We start from the raw sequence: 22,719 nt of genomic DNA on the forward strand, positions 1-22,719 counted from the left end.
ATGGGAGAGGGAAGCTACATCCAGCTCCCTTAAACTCATGCAACTTCTCCTGGATGAGGAGAAACTGATTCTGACTCGAGCAGAAAACAGCCTCGATGAACAAATTGAGGTTGCTAAGAAGTTCCAGTCAGAATCGGAGTTTGCGGTCAAGGAAGCCCAACTACAGAACACGGTTGAACGGTATCAATACCAGCTAAAGGACCGCAAACATAAACAGTTCAACAGGGACTTCCAGGACTTCCGGGATAATAAGGCCTATCTATTTTTGACCAATCCACCCGCCACGCAGAATACAGATCTTTCCTCCACCGACACAGAAGTTTCTGATGTGGAGAGGGAAAGATACCCCAAGAATAGGGGGCGAGGCCGGGGTGCATATAGGTCCAAGGGACGCGGTAACCGCCCTAGACAGAACCCACAAAACCCTCCTCAACACATCCCGGCACCGACATCGGGTTCACCTTTTTTAGACCAAGGGGCACACTACTATCCCCTCAGGAGCCGGAACACTCAGCCGTAGACAACATACATAACTCTACTATCCCCCCTTCGCTCTGTGTGGACAAACGGGTTATTAATCTCTCCTCCCGTGTACTCACACAGACCGAACTCAAGTTGTTGGGACGGGGATTATCTTTTGTTCCTACAAATAAATTTGATATTTTCCGGTGGACAAGGGACCTACACCTCTTTGCCCGGAGATTAAAGTGGCACAAGTTTTACAAACTAAAAGAGAAGAGGGAAAGTCGAGAACTGGGCGTGCCTGTCGACATCTTGAAGGACGTCCATCTCCTTTTTGACCTCGATCAGGCCCCACCCAATGCAGAGGGGCTGGGCCCCTTTACGTCCCTTAGGAACAGAAGTACCCGCATGCCCCCCATGGGTGACGTATCTTGCGTGGATGTGTTTCTTCAGCACACCACCGCAGATTTGACCACTATACATCCGGTCCCCCCTAGGTTCAATTGTAGTAGGGAGGAGAGAAGGGCCATCGCCAGTCTGGAAGGTGATAAAGATATCATCATTAAACCTTCAGACAAGGGGGGCAACGTTGTCGTGTTGGACATGGCGGCATACAAAAGCATGTGTCTGTCGATCCTGGAAGATGCTACGGGGTATGAGATACTTACTCATAACCCTACTAATGATTTACAAAGGACCCTCAGACACATTCTTGAGAGGGCCAAAAAAGCCTCTCTAATCAGTGGGGAGGAGTTCGATTTCCTGTATCCGTCTCACCCTGTCACAGCCACTTTCTATTGCTTACCGAAAGTGCACAAGGAGACTGTCCCCTTAAAAGGACGACCCATTGTCTCGGGAGTGGGGAGCCTATCCCAGAATTGTGGCGTTTATGTAGATGAGGTGCTACGTCCCTTTGTGTCATCCCTACCGTCCTATGTGAGGGACACTGGGGATCTTTTGGGGAAGCTGGAGGATATCTGCATCGAACCACACTGGTTCCTGGCCTCCATCGATGTAGAGGCCTTATACTCCTCCATCCCACATGACTGTGGGTTGGAAGCCACTAGCCATTTCCTCCAAACCAGGGGTCACCAATTTAGGAAGCATAATGAGTTTACCCTTGAACTGTTGAATTTTATTCTATTGAATAATTTTTTTCTGTTTGATGGCCGACTGTACCACCAGCTCAGGGGTACGGCGATGGGCAGTTCTTGTGCCCCGTCGTATGCCAACCTACTCCTGGGCTGGTGGGAAGAGTCTGTCGTGTTCGGGGACCCATCTCCGTGGTTCACCGAGCATATCGCCCTCTGGTCACGTTACATAGACGATATTTTCGTCTTGTGGAGCGGACCAGAGGGCGAATTCGGCAGACTCATGTCTGAGTTAAATTCCAACTGTTTTAATCTCAGATTCACCTCCGTGATTGTCAGGGACCGCCTCCCCTTCTTAGATGTGGTGATCTGCAGGGATCATAGAGGAAGCCTGAGCACATCCATCTATCGGAAACCAACTTCGACCAACTCCCTGTTAAGGTGGGACAGTTGTCACCCCGTCCCCCTTAAGAAGGGGATCCCAACCGGACAGTACCTCAGGCTTAAACGTAACTGCTCGGAACTCAACGATTTTAAATGCCAGGCTAGAGATCTCAGACTGAGATTCCAGGAGAGGGGTTATCCGGACAGGACCCTGAGACTGGCGTACGAAAAAACTAAGATCCGTACGAGAACCGAGCTCCTCCACCCTACAACTGGGGTGACGAGTGAACCTGAAGGTATTGTCCGGTTGGTAGGTACTTTTGACGCCGCGGCCTCTCAGGTCAAGAGAATCTTGGCCCGACACTGGGATACCCTTCTTATGGACCCAGATCTCTCAGATGTCCTCAGTCCCACAGTCTCTTTAACGTTTAGGAGAGGCAGTAATCTGAGGGACCGTTTGGTTCATAGCCATTTTACTCCACCAGCCAAGCCACGGACGTGGCTTAATACACCCGTGACTGGTTGTCATAGGTGTGGTTCGTGTAGTTTCTGTGGTAGCCTGTCACAAGGTAAAAGCTTCACCGGGGAACCCAACAACACGGTTTACCAGGTGAAGGGCTTTATCAACTGTCGCACAGTTGGTGTGATTTACCTTGTGACATGCATATGTGGGCTCCGATACGTGGGTAAGACCTTTAGAGAATTGCGTAAACGCATGGGGGAACATTTCGGGGACATCCGGAATAGTAGGGATACCCCCATAGCACGTCACGTACAGCTTGCTCACGATGGACGTGTCTCGGCAATCAGGTTTATGGCAATCGAAAGGGTACCAAAACCCATACGGGGAGGCGATTGGAACCGACATATCTTGCAGAGGGAATGTTGGTGGACGTTCACCCTCAACACGGTCGCCCCCCATGGCCTTAATGAACAAATCAACTATAGCTGTTTTCTCTGAGTGCTGGCTGTTTATGTCTTATTTCCGTGGCCGGGATGTACGGCCATTTAACCCCTGTATCTTTGGTCTCAATTTTGGGGATGTTGGACGTGTACCGTCAGGTCCCCATATGTAATAGGGACAAGGGGGTTAGGGTTCTCATATATGGTTGAGGTGATTCCTTCCTTTTCCCCTCCCTCCCCCCTTGGTGTATTTCTCCTTTGTCCTATTACTTTAGCCACTATGAGCGCTGCGTTGCCCCCTATTGATACACCCTTGATGGGGGAGTGACCCAGCCTTGAGGCATGCAGACCGGGGGAGCGGTTCTGCATGTCACAAGATATCGAGGATGCCCCTGGTGGGTTCTATACTTAACAAGTAAGGCGCTTTACCCGGCTTGCCTATCACCAGGAGCGCCTCTGCTGTGGCTTTGTTCCGATCATGTGACCGCCGCCGTGACGCATCAGCCTTGTGGGCGGCGTCCTGCGGCGATCACATGGTAGGGAAGCATAGCTTTGCGTTCCACTCTGGGCCCTATGGAACGCATGGGCGCCGAGTGCGCATGCGCGAACGGACGCCCGTGCGATTGCATGGGCTCGCCGCGACACGCCTCCTCTGACGTCATAGGGAGGCGTCGGCGAGTATGGGACGCTAAACAGGGCCCCATGGCCTCTATAAAGGGGCGCTTGTCGCCCCACTCGCTGCCGGTCACCCCAACACAGCGGACACCACCACCCTGGGTCCTAGCTGTGAAGGTGGATACACAGCTGTACGCTGACCGCTGCCAACCATACACGTGAGTACCTCTCCCCCTGAACCCGCCCCCCCCCCCCTGTGGGTGGTCAAATGGAGGTCTGCTTAGGTTATGTGACTTACATTGGCGTTCTGTTTTTGCTTTTGTGTTATCCCTAGACTCAGCCACACCAGGACTGAAGTATTTACGCAGGCCATTTCCCTGCTCCTGGGCTATCCAGCCTGAATAGGATAACTGCCATTCTTGCCCCGTGTCCCCTGATGAATCTTGGGGCATCCAGTGAGGAAACGCGTCGGGACACATGAGTATTCTCCCACCCTCCTTTCCCTTCCTGGGGTGACTGAGTGGGGTATTTTTACTCATTTTTTTGCATTCTGCTGTATATGCCATTCCTTCGGACGGATACTCTCCCCTCTGCTAGGGCCTGATCAGGGTCATTTAACAGGGAGAGAGTTCCTGTCTGGGCCACCCCTTGCGGGGCTTTTTGGACCCCGTCCTTAGGACATAGTTTATAGGGTGACTTAGGACAAGCAGGGAGGCAATAGGGCCAGTTTATTTGGTCTCCATACTGTTCTGCCCGCCTTCTGTTACCATCAGACGTGTCCGTCACCTATATATATATATGTGTGTGTTTGTCTCCTAACTTTTGCTCATTCGCCTGGTGGGGCACTACCACGTGCGCCTGGCGAATGCGCATGGGTTTTTCGTGTTGTTTGTCTGTGGGGCTGTCATTTTATCTCCCAGTTTTCATTAAAATAGTATTTTTATCTTAGTATACTGCCCCTTATAGTTTCTTGACTTTTGTACCTTAGCAGTATCTAGGGGGTTGTTCCCATATCCCCTTAGTGACCACCTTTTTTCTTCCCCCCTCACATATACTAATGTGCCACAAACAGGAAGTTAATATCACCAACCATTCCCATTTTATTAAGGTGTATCCATATAAATGGCCCACCCTGTATTACTACACACATCTATTATGTACCATATGCCACAATTGCCCTACCCTTTCCACATCTACACTGTACTGCTGCTACTCCCAATTAAAAGGGATAATTTTTCCAGGCTGCTTCAGAACAAACTAATCTTTTTTCTAACAATTAACACTTGTGTGTGTATAAATACAGGCAGGCATTCTGCCCTTTTACTACAGTAGGGATTTGCTCTGGTAGGCAGGGTAAGCGGACACAGTACAGAGGCAAGAACACGGTAATAAAGCAAAAGTTCAGTGTTTATTCACACAAAAAGCCACAAAGCAAAAATAACACTGTGCAGAGCCCTAGTGTTAATTCACACCACATAAAGTCCACAGCACAAACGTGTCACCTGGCAGACTGTTTTGTCCAGGGCAATCCACAGCCGTCCACCGCAGGCTTTAGGGCGCCTTATTTTCAGCGTGCGGCTCTCCAGCATGCTACCAACTGGTTGGAACCCAAACACCTCAGTGCTTCACAGATCCACTATGAAATTGCAAGGTAATCCACACACAGCTGTGACTGCTGGCTGGGTTTTTATTCCCAGCCCAAAACCTGGCCTGGACGTGGGGAACAGCCACCCACCCTGCTCTTTGGCTTCTCCCAATAAAAACCGGCCCGGATTGGCTTAATAGCCACACTAAGTAAAACAGCACTAGCTGCCGCTGACACACAAAATTACCGGTTCTTATCTCATCGAGGCCAGGAACCTCGGTGACACGTACCTTCCGTCAATGACGGATCCTTGCGCCTTCCTACATACCGCCCCCCTTTGTTCAACCCTGAGGGGATGAACACACACCAGACAGTGTACTCAGGACAGGGCATCCGCTTTTCCCTGTAACTGGCCTGCCCTGTGTTCTACTGTAAACTTTAAGTTTTGTAGAGACAAGAACCACCTGGTGACCCGAGAATTCCTCTCTTTGGCCAGGCTCATCCACTTGAGAGGGGAGTGGTCGGTCACCAGACGGAACTTTCTCCCCAACAGATAATAGCGGAGAGACTCGAGTGCCCACTTGATGGCTAGGCAGTCTCTCTCCACTATACTGTACCGGATCTCCACTGGAGTGAGCTTACAGCTGAGGAAGACAACGGGATGCTCCTCCCCGTTGACTTCCTGAGACAGTACCGCACCGAGACCTACTTCGGAGACATTGGTCTGTATCACAAATTCCCTCTTGAAGTCGGGCGTCACCAAAACCGGGTACCCACACAGGGCCGACTTCAAAGCGGAGAAAGCCTCTTCCGCCTGGTCATTCCAGCGGACTATCACAGACTTCCGTCCCTTTAAGAGCCCTGTCAATGGAGCCGCTAAAGTGGCAAAATGGGGGACAAACCTCATATAATAGCCCACCATTCCCAGGAAGGACTTTACTTGTCTAGAGGTGGCAGATCGGGGCCAATTCCGTATCGCTTCTATTTTGTTTACTTGGGGGTTGATGACTCCACACCCAATGACATACCCAAGGTATTTAGTCTCCTCTAACCCTATCGCACATTTCTTTGGGATAGCTGTTAGACCAGCCTTTCGAAGGGAGTCCACTACGGCCTGTACTTTGGGCAGGTGACTTTCCCAGTCGGTACTGTGAATGATAATATCGTCCAGGTAAGCCGAGGCGTACCGCCGATGTGGACCAAGAACAATATCCATTAGACGTTGAAAGGTGGCGGGGGCACCATGTAGGCCAAAGGGTAACACCTTATATTGGTACAGCCCCTCTGGTGTGATGAAGGCAGTTTTCTCTTTGGCAGCCTCCGTCAAGGGCACCTGCCAGTACCCTTTGGTGAGGTCCAAAACAGAAAAATACCTGGCTTGGCCTAACTTCTCAATCAGTTCATCTACCCGAGGCATGGGATATGCCTCAGATTTAGATATTTTCAACTTTTCATTTAACTTCCTAAAATCGTTACAAAATCGTAACGTCCCATCTGGCTTAGGAATTAAGACTATAGGACTGGCCCACTCACTTCTAGATTCCTCAATGACGTCTAGCCGCAGCAAGAGCTGCACTTCCCCCGAGATGGCTTTTCGCCGAGACTCGGGTACCCGGTCTGGCTTTAACCGGACTTTTGCCTGAGGCTCAGTGACAATGTCATGTTGGATTGCGGAAGTGCATCCAGGGAGGTCTGAGAACACATCTGTGTTCCGATTAACGAACTCCCTGGTCTCCTGAGCCTGTTCCCTTGCATCAGACCGAGGAGCCGAAACCTCTTCCCCTAGAAAACCCGGTCGCGGGCTGTCTTCCGTACAGGTCTCCCTATCTTTCCGGCTAGTGTACCTTGTAATTTACCTCTCCAATTTTTCCCGTACCTCGTAGGGCCCCTGCCACCTGGCTAGGAACTTACTGTCCACGGTTGGCACCAGAACCAAAACTCTGGGCTCGCTGAGCGGCCTCCATATGCTCCCACACAAGAGGCAAAATGGTCTCTATTCGCTGTTGCATCTTGGTAATATATTCAAGGACGCTTTTATGCGGAGTGGGTTGTTGCTCCAAAGCCTCTTTGGCTACGTCCAACAAGCCACGAGGATGTCTGCCATATAGCAATTCAAAGGGCGAGAACCCAGTAGAGACCTGGGACACCTCTCGCACTGCGAACATGAGAAAGGGCAGAAGAAGGTCCCAATCCTTCCCATCTTTGGACACCACCCTTTTTAACCAGACCGTCCGTTTGTGGATGGTACACGGACGTCCGTAACCGTTTAATATGCAGCAACTTACAGAGTTCCCTCAGGACCTTGGACATAAAAGGGGCCCCCTGGTCAGTCAGAACCTCTTTTGGAAGCCCCACTCGGGAGAACATCTCCATTAGCTCCTTAGCTATAAGTCTCGCCGATGTATGTCGCAGTGGCACTGCCTTTGGGTACCGAGTGGCATAATCAAGGACAACCAAGATGTGTTGGTGTCCCCTAGCGGACTTCGGTACTGGGCCTACTAGGTCCATAGCGATTCGGTCAAACAGTACCTCGATGATCGGGAGAGGTACCAAGGGACTGCGAAAAAAAGGTGCTGGGGGCTAGTTGCCTGGCAGGTCGGGCAAGACTTACAGAACTCGTCTACCTCTTTAAACACACTGGGCCAGTAAAACCATTGTAGCATCCTGTCCTGTGTTTTCTGCATTCCCATGATGACCCCCGAGAACATGCTGGTGGGCTAACTCTAACACGAGTTTGCGATAGGCCTGGGGCACCACCAACTGTTCAATGGATTCACCTCGCAGCTGATTTACCCGATACAACATATCCTGATGAAACACAAAACGGGGGAACACCGACTCTGCCCCTGGTTGTTGTGGTTCACCATCTATTATTAGTACATTTTCCCAGGCTCGGGATAAGGTTGGATCCCGGTGTTGTGCAGTACCAAAATTATCCCCGGAGACATTGAGGTCTGCCAGCTCAGGCCCCGGCGGCAAGTCCTCCATGTCTCCCACCATTACACTTAGCGGGGTTGTTTCACCCTCCTCTACCGAAGTGGCGGTCACCCCTACCGCTGGCCCTTCGGACTCAGGTTCCCAGGGTTCTGGTCTCCCCCCTGAGCTGGGCCACTCGGCTAGGGTTACACTTGTCTCATGGGTATCAGTTACTCTCGGAACAGGCCACAGTGCCGGGAAGCCCGGGAAGTCTCTCCCTATTATGAGTTCATAGTGTAGGTTGGTTGCGACAGCCGCCTCGTGGGTCAACCTGCCGGAAATCGTGTACAGAGACACTATAGCAGTAGGGTAGTCTTTTAAGTCCCCATGTATACACATGACTCCGATCTTAGGGCCGGTGTACTCAGCGGAGCATACCAGGGAAGCCCTTACAAGGGTTACCAGACTCCCTGAGTCCAACAGAGCCTCCACTGGAGTGTCTCCCACCTCAACCTGGCACAGGTGGTTCAGAGACTCCGGATCACCTTCTGCACACAGTTTCATGGCATACAATGACTGACAGAAGCCATAGTTCGTGTTCATGGGTTCCCCCTGATGTGGACAGTCAGCTCGAACATGGCCAGGCTCCCGACACCGCCAGCAGATTATTGGAGCGGGGTCCACAGGGGTTACATCCCGGGCAAGTTCTGGGGGCACCAGTCGCCGGGGTGGAGAGTTATGGGATTTGACTGCCCCCTCCCAAAGGAACCCCCCTGCAAGTTCCGGGTCGCCTCATAGCGCTCCACCAAGTCGACCATCTCAAGCGCATTACCTGGAGAGACCTGGCCAAACCATTGCTGGAGAGGGGGTGGCAGAGCCCTCCAGAACATATCTGCTAACAACCGGTCCAGGCTGGCAGTGGGGCTCAGCACGTCAGGCTGCAGCCATTTTTGCAAAAGGTTGAGTAGGCTGTAATACTGGGGTCTCATGGGCTCAGCCGGGTTGAACCCCCACTTATGCACCCGCTGAGCCCGGACCAGCACATTCACCCCCAGACTTGCCAAAATCTCACCCTTTATCTTTGGGTAGTCGGCAGCTTGATCGTCCGGCAAGTTGAAAAACACCCGCTGAGACTCTGATGTCAGGAAAGGAGCGATGACCTCAGCCCACTGGTCCTGGGGCAGCCTTTCCCTGGTGGCCACTTTCTCATACATCGCCAGGTAGGTTTCGATGTCATCTGTGGGTGTCATCTTAGGGATCACTGCACAGACTGTTTTCCGGGCATCGTGGACGCTTGGGGTTGCTCCTGCTGACTGCAAAGCCATCACGTGTTGTAGCAGCAACTGGTTGGTCTCTTGCTGCTGCTCGTTAGTCTCTCGCTGCTGCAAATTAGCCTCCATGAGGGCCTTCACAACAGCCTCCATTTTGTCGTGTGACACAGGTTTGAATTTAGCTGGCTTGATAACTGACATACAACCGTGCCCAAAAATACAAACCAAAAATATTTTGGGGTTCACGCCAGCTTCACTGCGCTTGCCTGCTCCAAGTTACCAATTGTAGGGATTTGCTCTGGTAGGCAGGGTAAGCGGACACAGTGCAGAGGCAAGAACACGGTAAGAAAGCAAAAGTTCAGTGTTTATTCACACAAAAAGCCACAAAGCAAAAATAACACTGTGCAGAGTCCTGGTGTTAATTCACACCACCTAAAGTCCACAGCACAAACGTGTCACCTGGCAGACTGTTTTGTCCAGGGCAATCCACAGCTGTCCACCGCAGGCTTTAGGGCGCCTGATTTTCAGCGTGCGGCTCTCCAGCACGCCACCAACTGGTTGGAACCCAAACACCTCAGTGCTTCACAGATCCACTGTGAAATTGAAGAGTAATCCACACACAGCTGTGACTGCTGGCTGGGTTTTTATTCCCAGCGCAAAACCTGGCCTCCCTGCTCTTTGGCTGCTCTCAATAAGAACCGGCCCGGATTGACTTTACAGCCATACTAAGTAAAATAGGGTCAACGAGCACTAGCTGCCGCTGACACACAAAATTACCGGTTCTTATCTCACCGAGGCCAGGAACCTCGGTGACATGTACCTTCCGTCAATGACGGATCCTTGCACCTTCCTACACCCCATACATTTTGGATCCTTGTGCACAATAAATCACTCTTTCTTCTGACAATAACATGAGTGAGTGTATAGAAATTGGCAGGGATCTGCCCCTGTTATATCCTAATTTTTGGAAGCTTGGTCCCACCAAGCCATTGTCTTTTTGCTGTAACACTATTTGGAGGAGATTTCTCAAACTGGTCTAACGTAGAACTGGCTTATTTTCCCATAGCAACCAATCACATTCCTCTTTTCATTTTCCAAAGGAGCTGTGAAAAATGAAAGGTGGAAGCTCATTGGTTGCTATGGGCAACTAGGCCAGTTCTACTTTACACCAGTTTGATAAACCTTCCCCTATGTGTCTAAACACAACGTACAATTTTGGAAGCTTTTTAATATGAAAAAGCATAACACACATATGATGGGGCAGTGTGTTAAACACACTCTTTATTAACACTGTCAAACATGCGTTTACCTATAGCTAGAGTATGGGAGACTAGAGTGTGTTATATACCAATTTTCAGGGATATTGGAGCAACTTTGATTTGTGTAGAATTGATTCTGACACTAAACAAATTATTTTCAAAAATCCACAAATCTTGCATGAAACTAATTTCAAGAAATTTGCTTATCCTTAGTATTTACCTATAGTACTTTATACAAACTTCATTTATACTGCTACACAAATAATTAAAATGTTTGCAACATGTTACATTGCTTGCTTATGTTATAGATTGGGTTTAAATTTTCTTGAGAATTTAGCACTATGTACACAAAATAAACTTAGCCAAAGAGTTATGCTCTACAGTACTTACTACTCACTGCTCTGCATCAGTTCGATGAGGTCTATGAAAAGAACATCTCGATTCCTCTCGCAGAATCCATCAACATCGTATGAAACCTGAGGAAAATTTGTGAACTGTTTAGTTGCACATGAGTTATGAGGTTGGAAACCATGTCTAATCACTTTGTTTAATTGCACTATTTTGATCATCTGAACTTATACTAGATATTTGCAATTCTTTTAGTAGTACTTCAGTTGGCTGACACGGTGGATAATATTTATCTTCTTCAATCGTGGCTAAGGCATTGTGGGGGTCATTTACTATCAGAAATACACCTATATTATGCGTATTTCTGGCGCAGATTGTGTCACAAAAGTTATTTGTGCTGCAATCTGCGATGCCTGGTCTAAAAAAAGGGGTGTGGTGTTGGCGGGCAAGGGGACGGGCCAGCAACCCCATCTCATTCATCATTTTTTTACGCCTGTTTTAAGCATAGAAAATAGTCAAAATTATTTAGCTGAAAATTCGCGATTGCAAAAATCACCAATGTAATATGCACGTATTGCGCGCACAATTTTATTACCTGCAACAAACAATCACAAAAAGGCTATATGCCAAAAGCCGGGTATGTGCAAGCCAACAACATATCCATGAGACAGGTACTGTCAGCATACCTTACAATGGCAGCCTTGTGCACTATGAGACATTCAAGACCAGCTTTACATTTCTATTATAAAACTAAAAAACTTACAAAACAAACAATTTCATAAAAAATTACTCAAAAAGCACATTAGACATGTTAATATTCCAGTGTAGCAGCTCTAACACCTAAACGTTTTCTGTCACGTAAATAGAAAACATAAATCTATTTAAAGCATTCTTTTTCATCAATCAAGTCTCTCCTGAACAACAAAATATTACGAACTTTCCATAATGCGCTTTTCAAGCAGTTCACCATAGTCCATAATACCTGCTTCTTACCTGTCTGCGGCACAGTACAAAGTCCATACATTACCAGTTCGTCATTCAAGAAGCCCAGATCACAAGTATGCTTCAGCAACACACTCACCCTCCTCCATAAGTTCTGTGCATACTTACAATTTCACATTACATGGAGAGAGGTTTCATCCATAACACAGTCACTTCTTGGACACTTTGCCGTTGACATCAGTCCTCTCCTGTGCTGAAAGGCTCTCGTCGGTAGACAATCCTGCATTACCATCCAGGCAAAGTCTTTTAAACAATTCGAGAGGTAAGCACAATTACACAGCTTCCAACATTTCAAAGACTTAGCTTCTGCATAATTTGATACTGGACAGACTTGTTCCTTATTATTCAGATGTTGTATTATTTTTTAGCATTATCCAAACAGTCTCTTTCACAATTCTCTAGGGAGTACTGTCAAATGGCCTTCTCAATTAATACATATTGCCTTGGTAGGAGGACAAGCAACACTGGTACTGTTAAAGGAATTTGTAAGCATTGGCATATCCGGAACAAAATGTCCTGCTGCAAACTTTAGGAAAAAAAGACCAGGTATTCTCAGTTCTTTTCATCATCATGAAGCACAGGGAAAAGAAATGCAGGTACAGGATTTTCTTAATATTAGGTATCCCTTTGCCTCTGAACTTTTTTGTTTATACATTGTCTCCCTGTTGACTTTCTCAATTTTCGAGCTCCAAATAAACTGAAAGATTACTCTCTGAAGATATTTCAGACACTGATCACTTGGAGGGAAGACTACAATCAAGTACAGTAGAATTGGGATTATTAGGGCTTTAAAGATCAAATTTTTCCCTTCTATTGTTAATTTGTGCAGCTTCCAATACTCCACTTTCTTTTGGACTTTTGCTTTGACTGCCTCCCAACTCTTTTGACCGTTGTTGCCATCAAAAATATCTGCTCTTTTTGTATTTTTAGATCCGGGATATTTTCTTCTCTCCAATCTCTTATGGCAAAGCAATCACACTTCGTTCTATTAAGATGAAAGGCAGAAGCTTGGCAAAAGAATTCCGTAATTTTTACGGCTCTCCTCAATGCAGGTATTGTTGTACACAAGATTGTGACATCATCTATATAGGCCCCTGTTTTAACAGTAAGTCCATTACCACCAGGTATAGAGAAACCCTTGATTACCTTGTCTTTTCGTAGTAGCGAGAGTAGTGGCTCCAAAACACAAATAAACAGAATGGGTGACAAGGAGCAACCTTGCTTGAATCCGGAAAACAAAGTGACTTTTCCAGACAGAAAACCATTAATAAGAATTTGGCTGAAGGATTCTTTGTAGAGCAATTATATCTGTTTTATTGCAACATCTGGAAAGTTCATTTTCTTCAGCACCAACCACAGAAACTCATGTGACACTCTGTCATATGCTTTGAGATAGTCCAAGGATAGTAAGGCTAGATCTTGTTTTCTCTCATCCTGATACCAGATACAGTCTCTTATTTTGTAAAGATTTTCCCATATTCCTCTACCTGGGACTGCACATACTTGGTCTTTAGGTATTAATTTCCCAATTAATTTTTTAATCTGGTTCACAAGCAACTTGGCCATAACTTTGTAATCCGTATTTAGGAGTGTGATTAGTCTCCAATTTTCTAATTGCGATTTGTCGCCTTTTTTGTATAGTATTGTCACGATACCTTTCCTCCAAGATTCTGGCAACACTTCTGTATTTAAAGCTTTCTTAAAGATAGCCATCAGGTCTCCTTTCAATACATTGAAGAATGTTAAGTAAAATTCTACTGTAAGTCCATCAGACCCTGGCATTTTGTTTTTTGCTAAACCTTTAAAGACAGCATGCAATTCTTCTAGCGAGATGTCCTTGCAGAGCATTTCTTGCTCCTCTTTCTCCAACTTGTTTTCTAAAGAGTTTAAGGCATCTTGAACAAAGGCTTTTTCTATTTGTTTTTTTATTAAACAGCTCTTGATAGAATTTTTGACTTTTTTAAGCATTTCTTCTTTCTTTGTTTCACCACCAATATTTGATATTACTGCTTTTTGCCCAGTAGTTTTTTTGAAGAAGAATCTTGTACATTTTTCATCAGCTTGAAGCTGCTTCACTTTGGTATTAAATATTATTTCTTTGCCTTTCTGGTAAAATGCCTTTTTAATGTCTCCTTCTGTTTTTTCTGTCAGGTCTGAGACATCAATGCCTCCATTTCTAAGCTTCAGGAAAGTCTGTAGTTCGGTATTAAGATTTTTGAACCACAGCTTTTTTCTCATTTGCTATTTTAATTCCAATTTTGAGGAAAAATTCTTTAGTTTTGGCTTTTACATATTTCCACCATAGCAATATTGACGTGAACTTTTCTTTACAAGTCCATTTCTTGTAGTTTTGAACGAATACTTTCTTTACATCTTCATCATTCAATATATCCACATTTAGCCTCCATACGCCTTTGCCTTTTCCACCTTCAGTTACTTGAATTTGCGGTAGAAGCAACTTGTGATCAGAGAAGATATTACCCTCCAGGGACATCGTCACAGGCTTCAGGACTTTTGAAATGAAGAAATAATCCAGTCTTGATTGAACTAAAGAGTTACTCCATGTGTATCCTGGTTCATTTTCTCTTACATTACTCCAAATGTCAATTAAATTAAAGTTCAAAATCATATTTTTAAATTGCTGCACTGTTTTGTCCTTTCATACTTGCTCAACAGTTCTGTCTTCCTCTTTTAGGACACAATTAAAGTCTCCGGCTATGATCACTGGTGATTGACCAGCTAAGAAAGGTTGTGTAATGGTGCAGAACCCCAAGCAACCAGACAGAGGTTAAATAATAATGGATTTATTAAATAAACGGCAGTACAGTCCAAACCAGTAAGCATATACAGTTAACCAACCCGAATAATACCCTGTGCAGGGAAACACCAAGGGGACAGCCAGTGACCAGGCCAAAGTTCTTATGTGCAGTATTAGTCCGTATAACGTGGTACCTAGGAATGAGACGTCAGGATTTCCAGGGTCCGATCCAAGGTCATACATGAGACAAACTGTTCAGCAAAGATGAGGCATCCAGACGCAGTCTGTAGAGATAAATCGAGGAAGGCAGAGGTCATGCACAGGTAAGTCTGGGAGAATATGAACTGCAACATACACCCGGGTTGTCAAAATAACAGCGGGCACTGACCAGCCAGGAAGATCACCTTTAAGTAGCTGCTAGCCAATCACAAAGTGCCATGTGTCTATTCCTCATAGGTCATATAGTGATCCTAATCCCTGACACTTGCTGTACACAGGCTGGTCCTTAGTCACTTAACCCATGCCTGCCCTCTAATCTACTAGAATTTACATACAGGTATTTTCCCCATCAGCTGCTGGCGTAGCAAATAAGATGCACATACAGTCAGGTCCATAAATATTGGGACATTGCCACAATTCTAACATTTTTGGCTCTATACACCACCACAATGGATTTGAAATGAAACGAACAAGATGTGCTTTAACTGCAGACTGTCAGATTTAATTTGAGGGTATTTACATCCAAATCAGGTGAACGGTGTAGGAATTACAACAGTTTGCATATGTGCGTCCCACTTGTTAAGGGACCAAAAGTAATAGGACAGAATAATAAGCATAAATCAAACTTTCACTTTTTAATACTTGCTTGCAAATCCTTTGCAGTCAATTACAGCCTGAAGTCTGGAACGTATAGACATCACCAGACACTGGGCTTCATCCCTGGTGATGCTCTACCAGGCCTCTACCTCAACTGTCTTCAGTTCCTTCAGTTTTCCCTTCAGTTTTGTCTTCAGCAAGTGAAATGCATGCTCAATCGGATTCAGGTCAGGTGATTGACTTGGCCATTGCATAACAATCCACTTATTTCACTTAAAAAACTCTTTGGTTGCTTTTGCAGTATGCTTTGGGTCATTGTCCATCTGCACTGTGAAGGGCCGTCCAATGAGTTCTGTAGCATTTAGTTGAATATGAGCAGATAATATTGCCCGAAACACTTCAGAATTCATCCTGCTGCTTTTGTCAGCAGTCGCATCATCAATAAATACAAGAGAACCAGTTCCATTGGCAGCCATACATGCCTACACCATGACACTACCACCTCCATGCTTCGATGAGGTGGTATGCTTAGGATCATGAGCAGTTCCTTTACTTCTCCATACTCTTCTCTTCCCATCACTCTGGTACAAGTTGATTTTGGTCTCATCTGTCCATAGGATGTTGCTCCAGAACTGTGAAGGCTTTTTTAGATGTCGTTTGGCAAACTCTTATCTGGCCTTCCTGTTTTTGAGGCTCACCAATGGTTTACATCTTGTGGTGAACCCTCTGTATTCACTCTGGCGAAGTCTTCTCTTGATTGTTGACTTTGACACACATACACCTACCTCCTGGAGAGTGTTCTTGATCTGGCCAACTGTTGTGAAGGGTGTTTTCTTCACCAGGGAAATAATTCTTCAGTCATCCACCACAGTTGTTTTCCGTGGTCTTCCGGGTCTTTTGGTGTTTCTGAGCTCACCGATGCATTTCTTCTTTTTAAGAATGTTCCAAACAGTTGTTTTGGTCACGCCTAATATTTTTGCTATCTCTCTGATAGGTTTGTTTTGTTTTTTTCAGCCTAATGATGGCTTACTTCACTGATAGTGACAGCTCTTTGGATCTCATCTTGAGAGTTGACAGCAACAGATTCCAAGTGCAAATAGCATATATAAACTCTGGACCTTTTATCTGCTAATTGTATTTGGGATTATGAGGGAATAACACACACCTGACCATGGAACAGCTGAGAAGTAGGGATGAGCGAACCCGAACTGTATAGTTCGGGTTCGTACCGAATTTTGGGGTGTCCATGACACGGACCCGAACCCGAACATTTTCGTAAAAGTCCGGGTTCGGTGTTCGGCGCTTTCTTGGCGCTTTTTGAAAGGCTGCAAAGCAGCCAATCAACAAGCGTCATACTACTTGCCCCAAGAGGCCATCACAGCCTTGCCTACTATTGGCATGGCTGTGATTGGCCAGTGCACCATGTGACCCAGCCTCTATTTAAGCTGGAGTCACGTAGCGCCGCACGTCACTCTGCTATGATCAGTATAGGGAGAGGTTGCAGCTGCGACGTTAGGGCGAGATTAGGCAGATTAACTCCTCCAAAAGACTTCATTCTGTGATCGATCTGCAGCTGTGGATCATTGAAGTGCTATTATTGACTTGCTCACTTTTTTGAGGCTGCCCAGAGCGTTTTTAGATCACTTTTTTTCTGGGGTGATCGGCGGCCATTTTGTGACTTGTGGTGCGCCAGCACGAGCTATCACCAAGTGTATTTAACCATCGATAGTGTGGTTATTTTGTGCTATATCCTACATCAGCTGCAGGCTGAGCCTGTGTCACCGAAGTGCATTTAACCATCAACAGTCTGGTTATTTTTTGGCCATATACTACATCAGCTGCAGGCTGAGCCTGTGTCACCCAAGTGCATTTAACCATCAACAGTCTGATTATTTTTTGGCCATATACTACATCAGCTGCAGGCTGAGCCTGTGTCACCGAAGTGCATTTAACCATCAACAGTCTGGTTATTTTTTGGCCATATATTACATCAGGGGCAAGTTGAGCCTGTCACCCAGCGCCTAAAAAATAGACCTGACATTTCTATTCAACCAAATCTGCACAGTTTTAGCTGGTCAAGTTATTTGTAGTGACCGTCAAAGCAGACTTTTTGTTCCGGGTTGAAAAAGCATTCCCAAATTTGCCATTCTGAAAATAACTAGTTTGTGGTATTTCAGGCCTACTTGAAATCTATCCCAAAAAGAAAATCTTCCATTAAAGTTATTGATAGTATCATTCAGAAAAACCTAAGACACACGCTAGCGTGCTGATAGAAGTGTCATTCTGTGATTAAACCTATAACTGTCACACAGCGCAAAAAAAAACAGGTCTCACATCTTTATTCAACCAAATCTGCACAGTTTTAGCTGGTCAAGTTATTTGTAGTGACCGTCAAAGCAGACTTTTTGTTCTGGGTTAAAAAAGCATTCCCAAATTTGCCATTCTGAAAATAACTAGTTTGTGGTATTTCAGGCCTACTTGAAATCTATCCCAAAAAGAAAATCTTCCATTAAAGTTATTGATAGTATCATTCAGAAAAACCTAAGACACACGCTAGCGTGCTGATAGAAGTGTCATTCTGTGATTAAACCTATAACTGTCACACAGCGCAAAAAAAAACAGGTCTCACATCTCTATTCAACCAAATCTGCACAGTTTTAGCTGGTCAAGTTATTTGTAGTGACCGTCAAAGCAGACTTTTTGTTCTGGGTTGAAAAAGCATTCCCAAATTTGCCATTCTGAAAATAACTAGTTTGTGGTATTTCAGGCCTACTTGAAATCTATCCCAAAAAGAAAATCTTCCATTGAAGTTATTAATAGTATCATTCAGAAAAACCTAAGACACACGCTAGCGTGCTGATAGAAGTGTCATTCTGTGATTAAACCTATAACTGTCACACAGCGCAAAAAAAAAAACAGGTCTCACATCTCTATTCAACCAAATCTGCACAGTTTTAGCTGGTCAAGTTATTTGTAGTGACCGTCAAAGCAGACTTTTTGTTCTGGGTTGATAAAGCATTCCCAAATTTGCCATTCTGAAAATAACTAGTTTGTGGTATTTCAGGCCTACTTGAAATCTATCCCAAAAAGAAAATCTGCCATTGAAGTTATTGATAGTATCATTCAGAAAAACCTAAGACACACGCTAGCGTGCTGATAGAAGTGTCATTCTGTGATTAAACCTATAACTGTCACACAGCGCAAAAAAAAACAGGTCTCACATCTCTATTCAACCAAATCTGCACAGTTTTAGCTGGTCAAGTTATTTGTAGTGACCGTCAAAGCAGACTTTTTGTTCTGGGTTAAATAAGCATTCCCAAATTTGCCATTCTGAAAATAACTAGTTTGTGGTATTTCAGGCCTACTTGAAATCTATCCCAAAAAGAAAATCTTCAATTAAAGTTATTGATAGTATCATTCAGAAAAACCTAAGACACACGCTAGCGTCCTGATAGAAGTGTCATTCGGTGATTAAACCTATAACTGTCACACAGCGCAAAAAAAAACAGGTCTCACATCTCTATTCAACCAAATCTGCACAGTTTTAGCTGGTCAAGTTATTTGTAGTGACCGTCAAAGCAGACTTTTTGTTCTGGGTTGAAAAAGCATTCCCAAATTTGCCATTCTGAAAATAACTAGTTTGTGGTATTTCAGGCCTACTTGAAATCTATCCCAAAAAGAAAATCTTCCATTGAAGTTATTGATAGTATCATTCAGAAAAACCTAAGACACACGCTAGCGTGCTGATAGAAGTGTCATTCTGTGATTAAACCTATAACTGTCACACAGCGCAAAAAAAAACAGGTCTCACATCTCTATTCAACCAAATCTGCACAGTTTTAGCTGGTCAAGTTATTTGTAGTGACCGTCAAAGCAGACTTTTTGTTCTGGGTTGAAAAAGCATTCCCAAATTTGCCATTCTGAAAATAACTAGTTTGTGGTATTTCAGGCCTACTTGAAATCTATCCCAAAAAGAAAATCTTCCATTAAGTTATTGATAGTATCATTCAGAAAAACCTAAGACACACGCTAGCGTGCTGATAGAAGTGTCATTCTGTGATTAAACCTATAACTGTCACACAGCGCAAAAAAAAAACAGGTCTCACATCTCTATTCAACCAAATCTGCACAGTTTTAGCTGGTCAAGTTATTTGTAGTGACCGTCAAAGCAGACTTTTTGTTCTGGGTTGAAAAAGCATTCCCAAATTTGCCATTCTGAAAATAACTAGTTTGTGGTATTTCAGGCCTACTTGAAATCTATCCCAAAAAGAAAATCTTCCATTAAAGTTATTGATAGTATCATTCAGAAAAACCTAAGACACACGCTAGCGTGCTGATAGAAGTGTCATTCTGTGATTAAACCTATAACTGTCACACAGCGCAAAAAAAAACAGGTCTCACATCTCTATTCAACCAAATCTGCACAGTTTTAGCTGGTCAAGTTATTTGTAGTGACCGTCAATGCAGACTTTTTGTTCTGGGTTGAAAAAGCATTCCCAAATTTGCCATTCTGAAAATAACTAGTTTGTGGTATTTCAGGCCTACTTGAAATCTATCCCAAAAAGAAAATCTTCCATTAAAGTTATTGATAGTATCATTCAGAAAAACCTAAGACACACGCTAGCGTGCTGATAGAAGTGTCATTCTGTGATTAAACCTATAACTGTCACACAGCGCAAAAAAAAACAGGTCTCACATCTCTATTCAACCAAATCTGCACAGTTTTAGCTGGTCAAGTTATTTGTAGTGACCGTCAAAGCAGACTTTTTGTTCTGGGTTGAAAAAGCATTCCCAAATTTGCCATTCTGAAAATAACTAGTTTGTGGTATTTCAGGCCTACTTGAAATCTATCCCAAAAAGAAAATCTTCCATTGAAGTTATTGATAGTATCATTCAGAAAAACCTAAGACACACGCTAGCGTGCTGATAGAAGTGTCATTCTGTGATTAAACCTATAACTGTCACACAGCGCAAAAAAAAACAGGTCTCACATCTCTATTCAACCAAATCTGCACAGTTTTAGCTGGTCAAGTTATTTGTAGTGACCGTCAAAGCAGACTTTTTGTTCTGGGTTGAAAAAGCATTCCCAAATTTGCCATTCTGAAAATAACTAGTTTGTGGTATTTCAGGCCTACTTGAAATCTATCCCAAAAAGAAAATCTTCCATTGAAGTTATTAATAGTATCATTCAGAAAAACCTAAGACACACGCTAGCGTGCTGATAGAAGTGTCATTCTGTGATTAAACCTATAACTGTCACACAGCGCAAAAAAAAAAACAGGTCTCACATCTCTATTCAACCAAATCTGCACAGTTTTAGCTGGTCAAGTTATTTGTAGTGACCGTCAAAGCAGACTTTTTGTTCTGGGTTGATAAAGCATTCCCAAATTTGCCATTCTGAAAATAACTAGTTTGTGGTATTTCAGGCCTACTTGAAATCTATCCCAAAAAGAAAATCTGCCATTGAAGTTATTGATAGTATCATTCAGAAAAACCTAAGACACACGCTAGCGTGCTGATAGAAGTGTCATTCTGTGATTAAACCTATAACTGTCACACAGCGCAAAAAAAAACAGGTCTCACATCTCTATTCAACCAAATCTGCACAGTTTTAGCTGGTCAAGTTATTTGTAGTGACCGTCAAAGCAGACTTTTTGTTCTGGGTTAAATAAGCATTCCCAAATTTGCCATTCTGAAAATAACTAGTTTGTGGTATTTCAGGCCTACTTGAAATCTATCCCAAAAAGAAAATCTTCAATTAAAGTTATTGATAGTATCATTCAGAAAAACCTAAGACACACGCTAGCGTCCTGATAGAAGTGTCATTCTGTGATTAAACCTATAACTGTCACACAGCGCAAAAAAAAACAGGTCTCACATCTCTATTCAACCAAATCTGCACAGTTTTAGCTGGTCAAGTTATTTGTAGTGACCGTCAAAGCAGACTTTTTGTTCTGGGTTGAAAAAGCATTCCCAAATTTGCCATTCTGAAAATAACTAGTTTGTGGTATTTCAGGCCTACTTGAAATCTATCCCAAAAAGAAAATCTTCCATTGAAGTTATTGATAGTATCATTCAGAAAAACCTAAGACACACGCTAGCGTGCTGATAGAAGTGTCATTCTGTGATTAAACCTATAACTGTCACACAGCGCAAAAAAAAACAGGTCTCACATCTCTATTCAACCAAATCTGCACAGTTTTAGCTGGTCAAGTTATTTGTAGTGACCGTCAAAGCAGACTTTTTGTTCTGGGTTGAAAAAGCATTCCCAAATTTGCCATTCTGAAAATAACTAGTTTGTGGTATTTCAGGCCTACTTGAAATCTATCCCAAAAAGAAAATCTTCCATTAAAGTTATTGATAGTATCATTCAGAAAAACCTAAGACACACGCTAGCGTGCTGATAGAAGTGTCATTCTGTGATTAAACCTATAACTGTCACACAGCGCAAAAAAAAAACAGGTCTCACATCTCTATTCAACCAAATCTGCACAGTTTTAGCTGGTCAAGTTATTTGTAGTGACCGTCAAAGCAGACTTTTTGTTCTGGGTTGAAAAAGCATTCCCAAATTTGCCATTCTGAAAATAACTAGTTTGTGGTATTTCAGGCCTACTTGAAATCTATCCCAAAAAAAAAATCTTCCATTAAAGTTATTGATAGTATCATTCAGAAAAACCTAAGACACACGCTAGCGTGCTGATAGAAGTGTCATTCTGTGATTAAACCTATAACTGTCACACAGCGCAAAAAAAAACAGGTCTCACATCTCTATTCAACCAAATCTGCACAGTTTTAGCTGGTCAAGTTATTTGTAGTGACCGTCAATGCAGACTTTTTGTTCTGGGTTGAAAAAGCATTCCCAAATTTGCCATTCTGAAAATAACTAGTTTGTGGTATTTCAGGCCTACTTGAAATCTATCCCAAAAAGAAAATCTTCCATTGAAGTTATTGATAGTATCATTCAGAAAAACCTAAGACACACGCTAGCGTGCTGATAGTAGTGTCATTCTGTGATTAAACCTATAACTGTCACACAGCGCAAAAAAAAACAGGTCTCACATCTCTATTCAACCAAATCTGCACAGTTTTAGCTGGTCAAGTTATTTGTAGTGACCGTCAAAGCAGACTTTTTGTTCTGGGTTGAAAAAGCATTCCCAAATTTGCCATTCTGAAAATAACTAGTTTGTGGTATTTCAGGCCAACTTGAAATCTATCCCAAAAAGAAAATCTTCCATTAAAGTTATTGATAGTATCATTCAGAAAAACCTAAGACACACGCTAGCGTGCTGATAGAAGTGTCATTCTGTGA

The 22,719-nt window shown here is 44.1% G+C and overlaps 1 protein-coding gene across 3 annotated transcripts in view; it reads right to left on the reverse strand.

Annotated features, from left to right (window-relative positions):
- MYO1F (myosin IF) overlaps nucleotides 1–22,719 on the reverse strand; it is a 1,016,322-nt gene that overhangs the window by 336,255 nt on the left and 657,348 nt on the right. For all 3 annotated transcript variants that reach the window (XM_040417777.1, XM_040417776.1, XM_040417775.1), the window contains one exon: nucleotides 10,877–10,962. In XM_040417777.1, coding sequence (XP_040273711.1) covers nucleotides 10,877–10,962 — 86 coding nt within the window. The remainder of the gene's footprint in view (nucleotides 1–10,876; nucleotides 10,963–22,719) is intronic.

This window comes from Bufo bufo, chromosome 2, assembly GCF_905171765.1.
Source record: "Bufo bufo chromosome 2, aBufBuf1.1, whole genome shotgun sequence".
Lineage (NCBI taxonomy): Eukaryota > Metazoa > Chordata > Amphibia > Anura > Bufonidae > Bufo > Bufo bufo.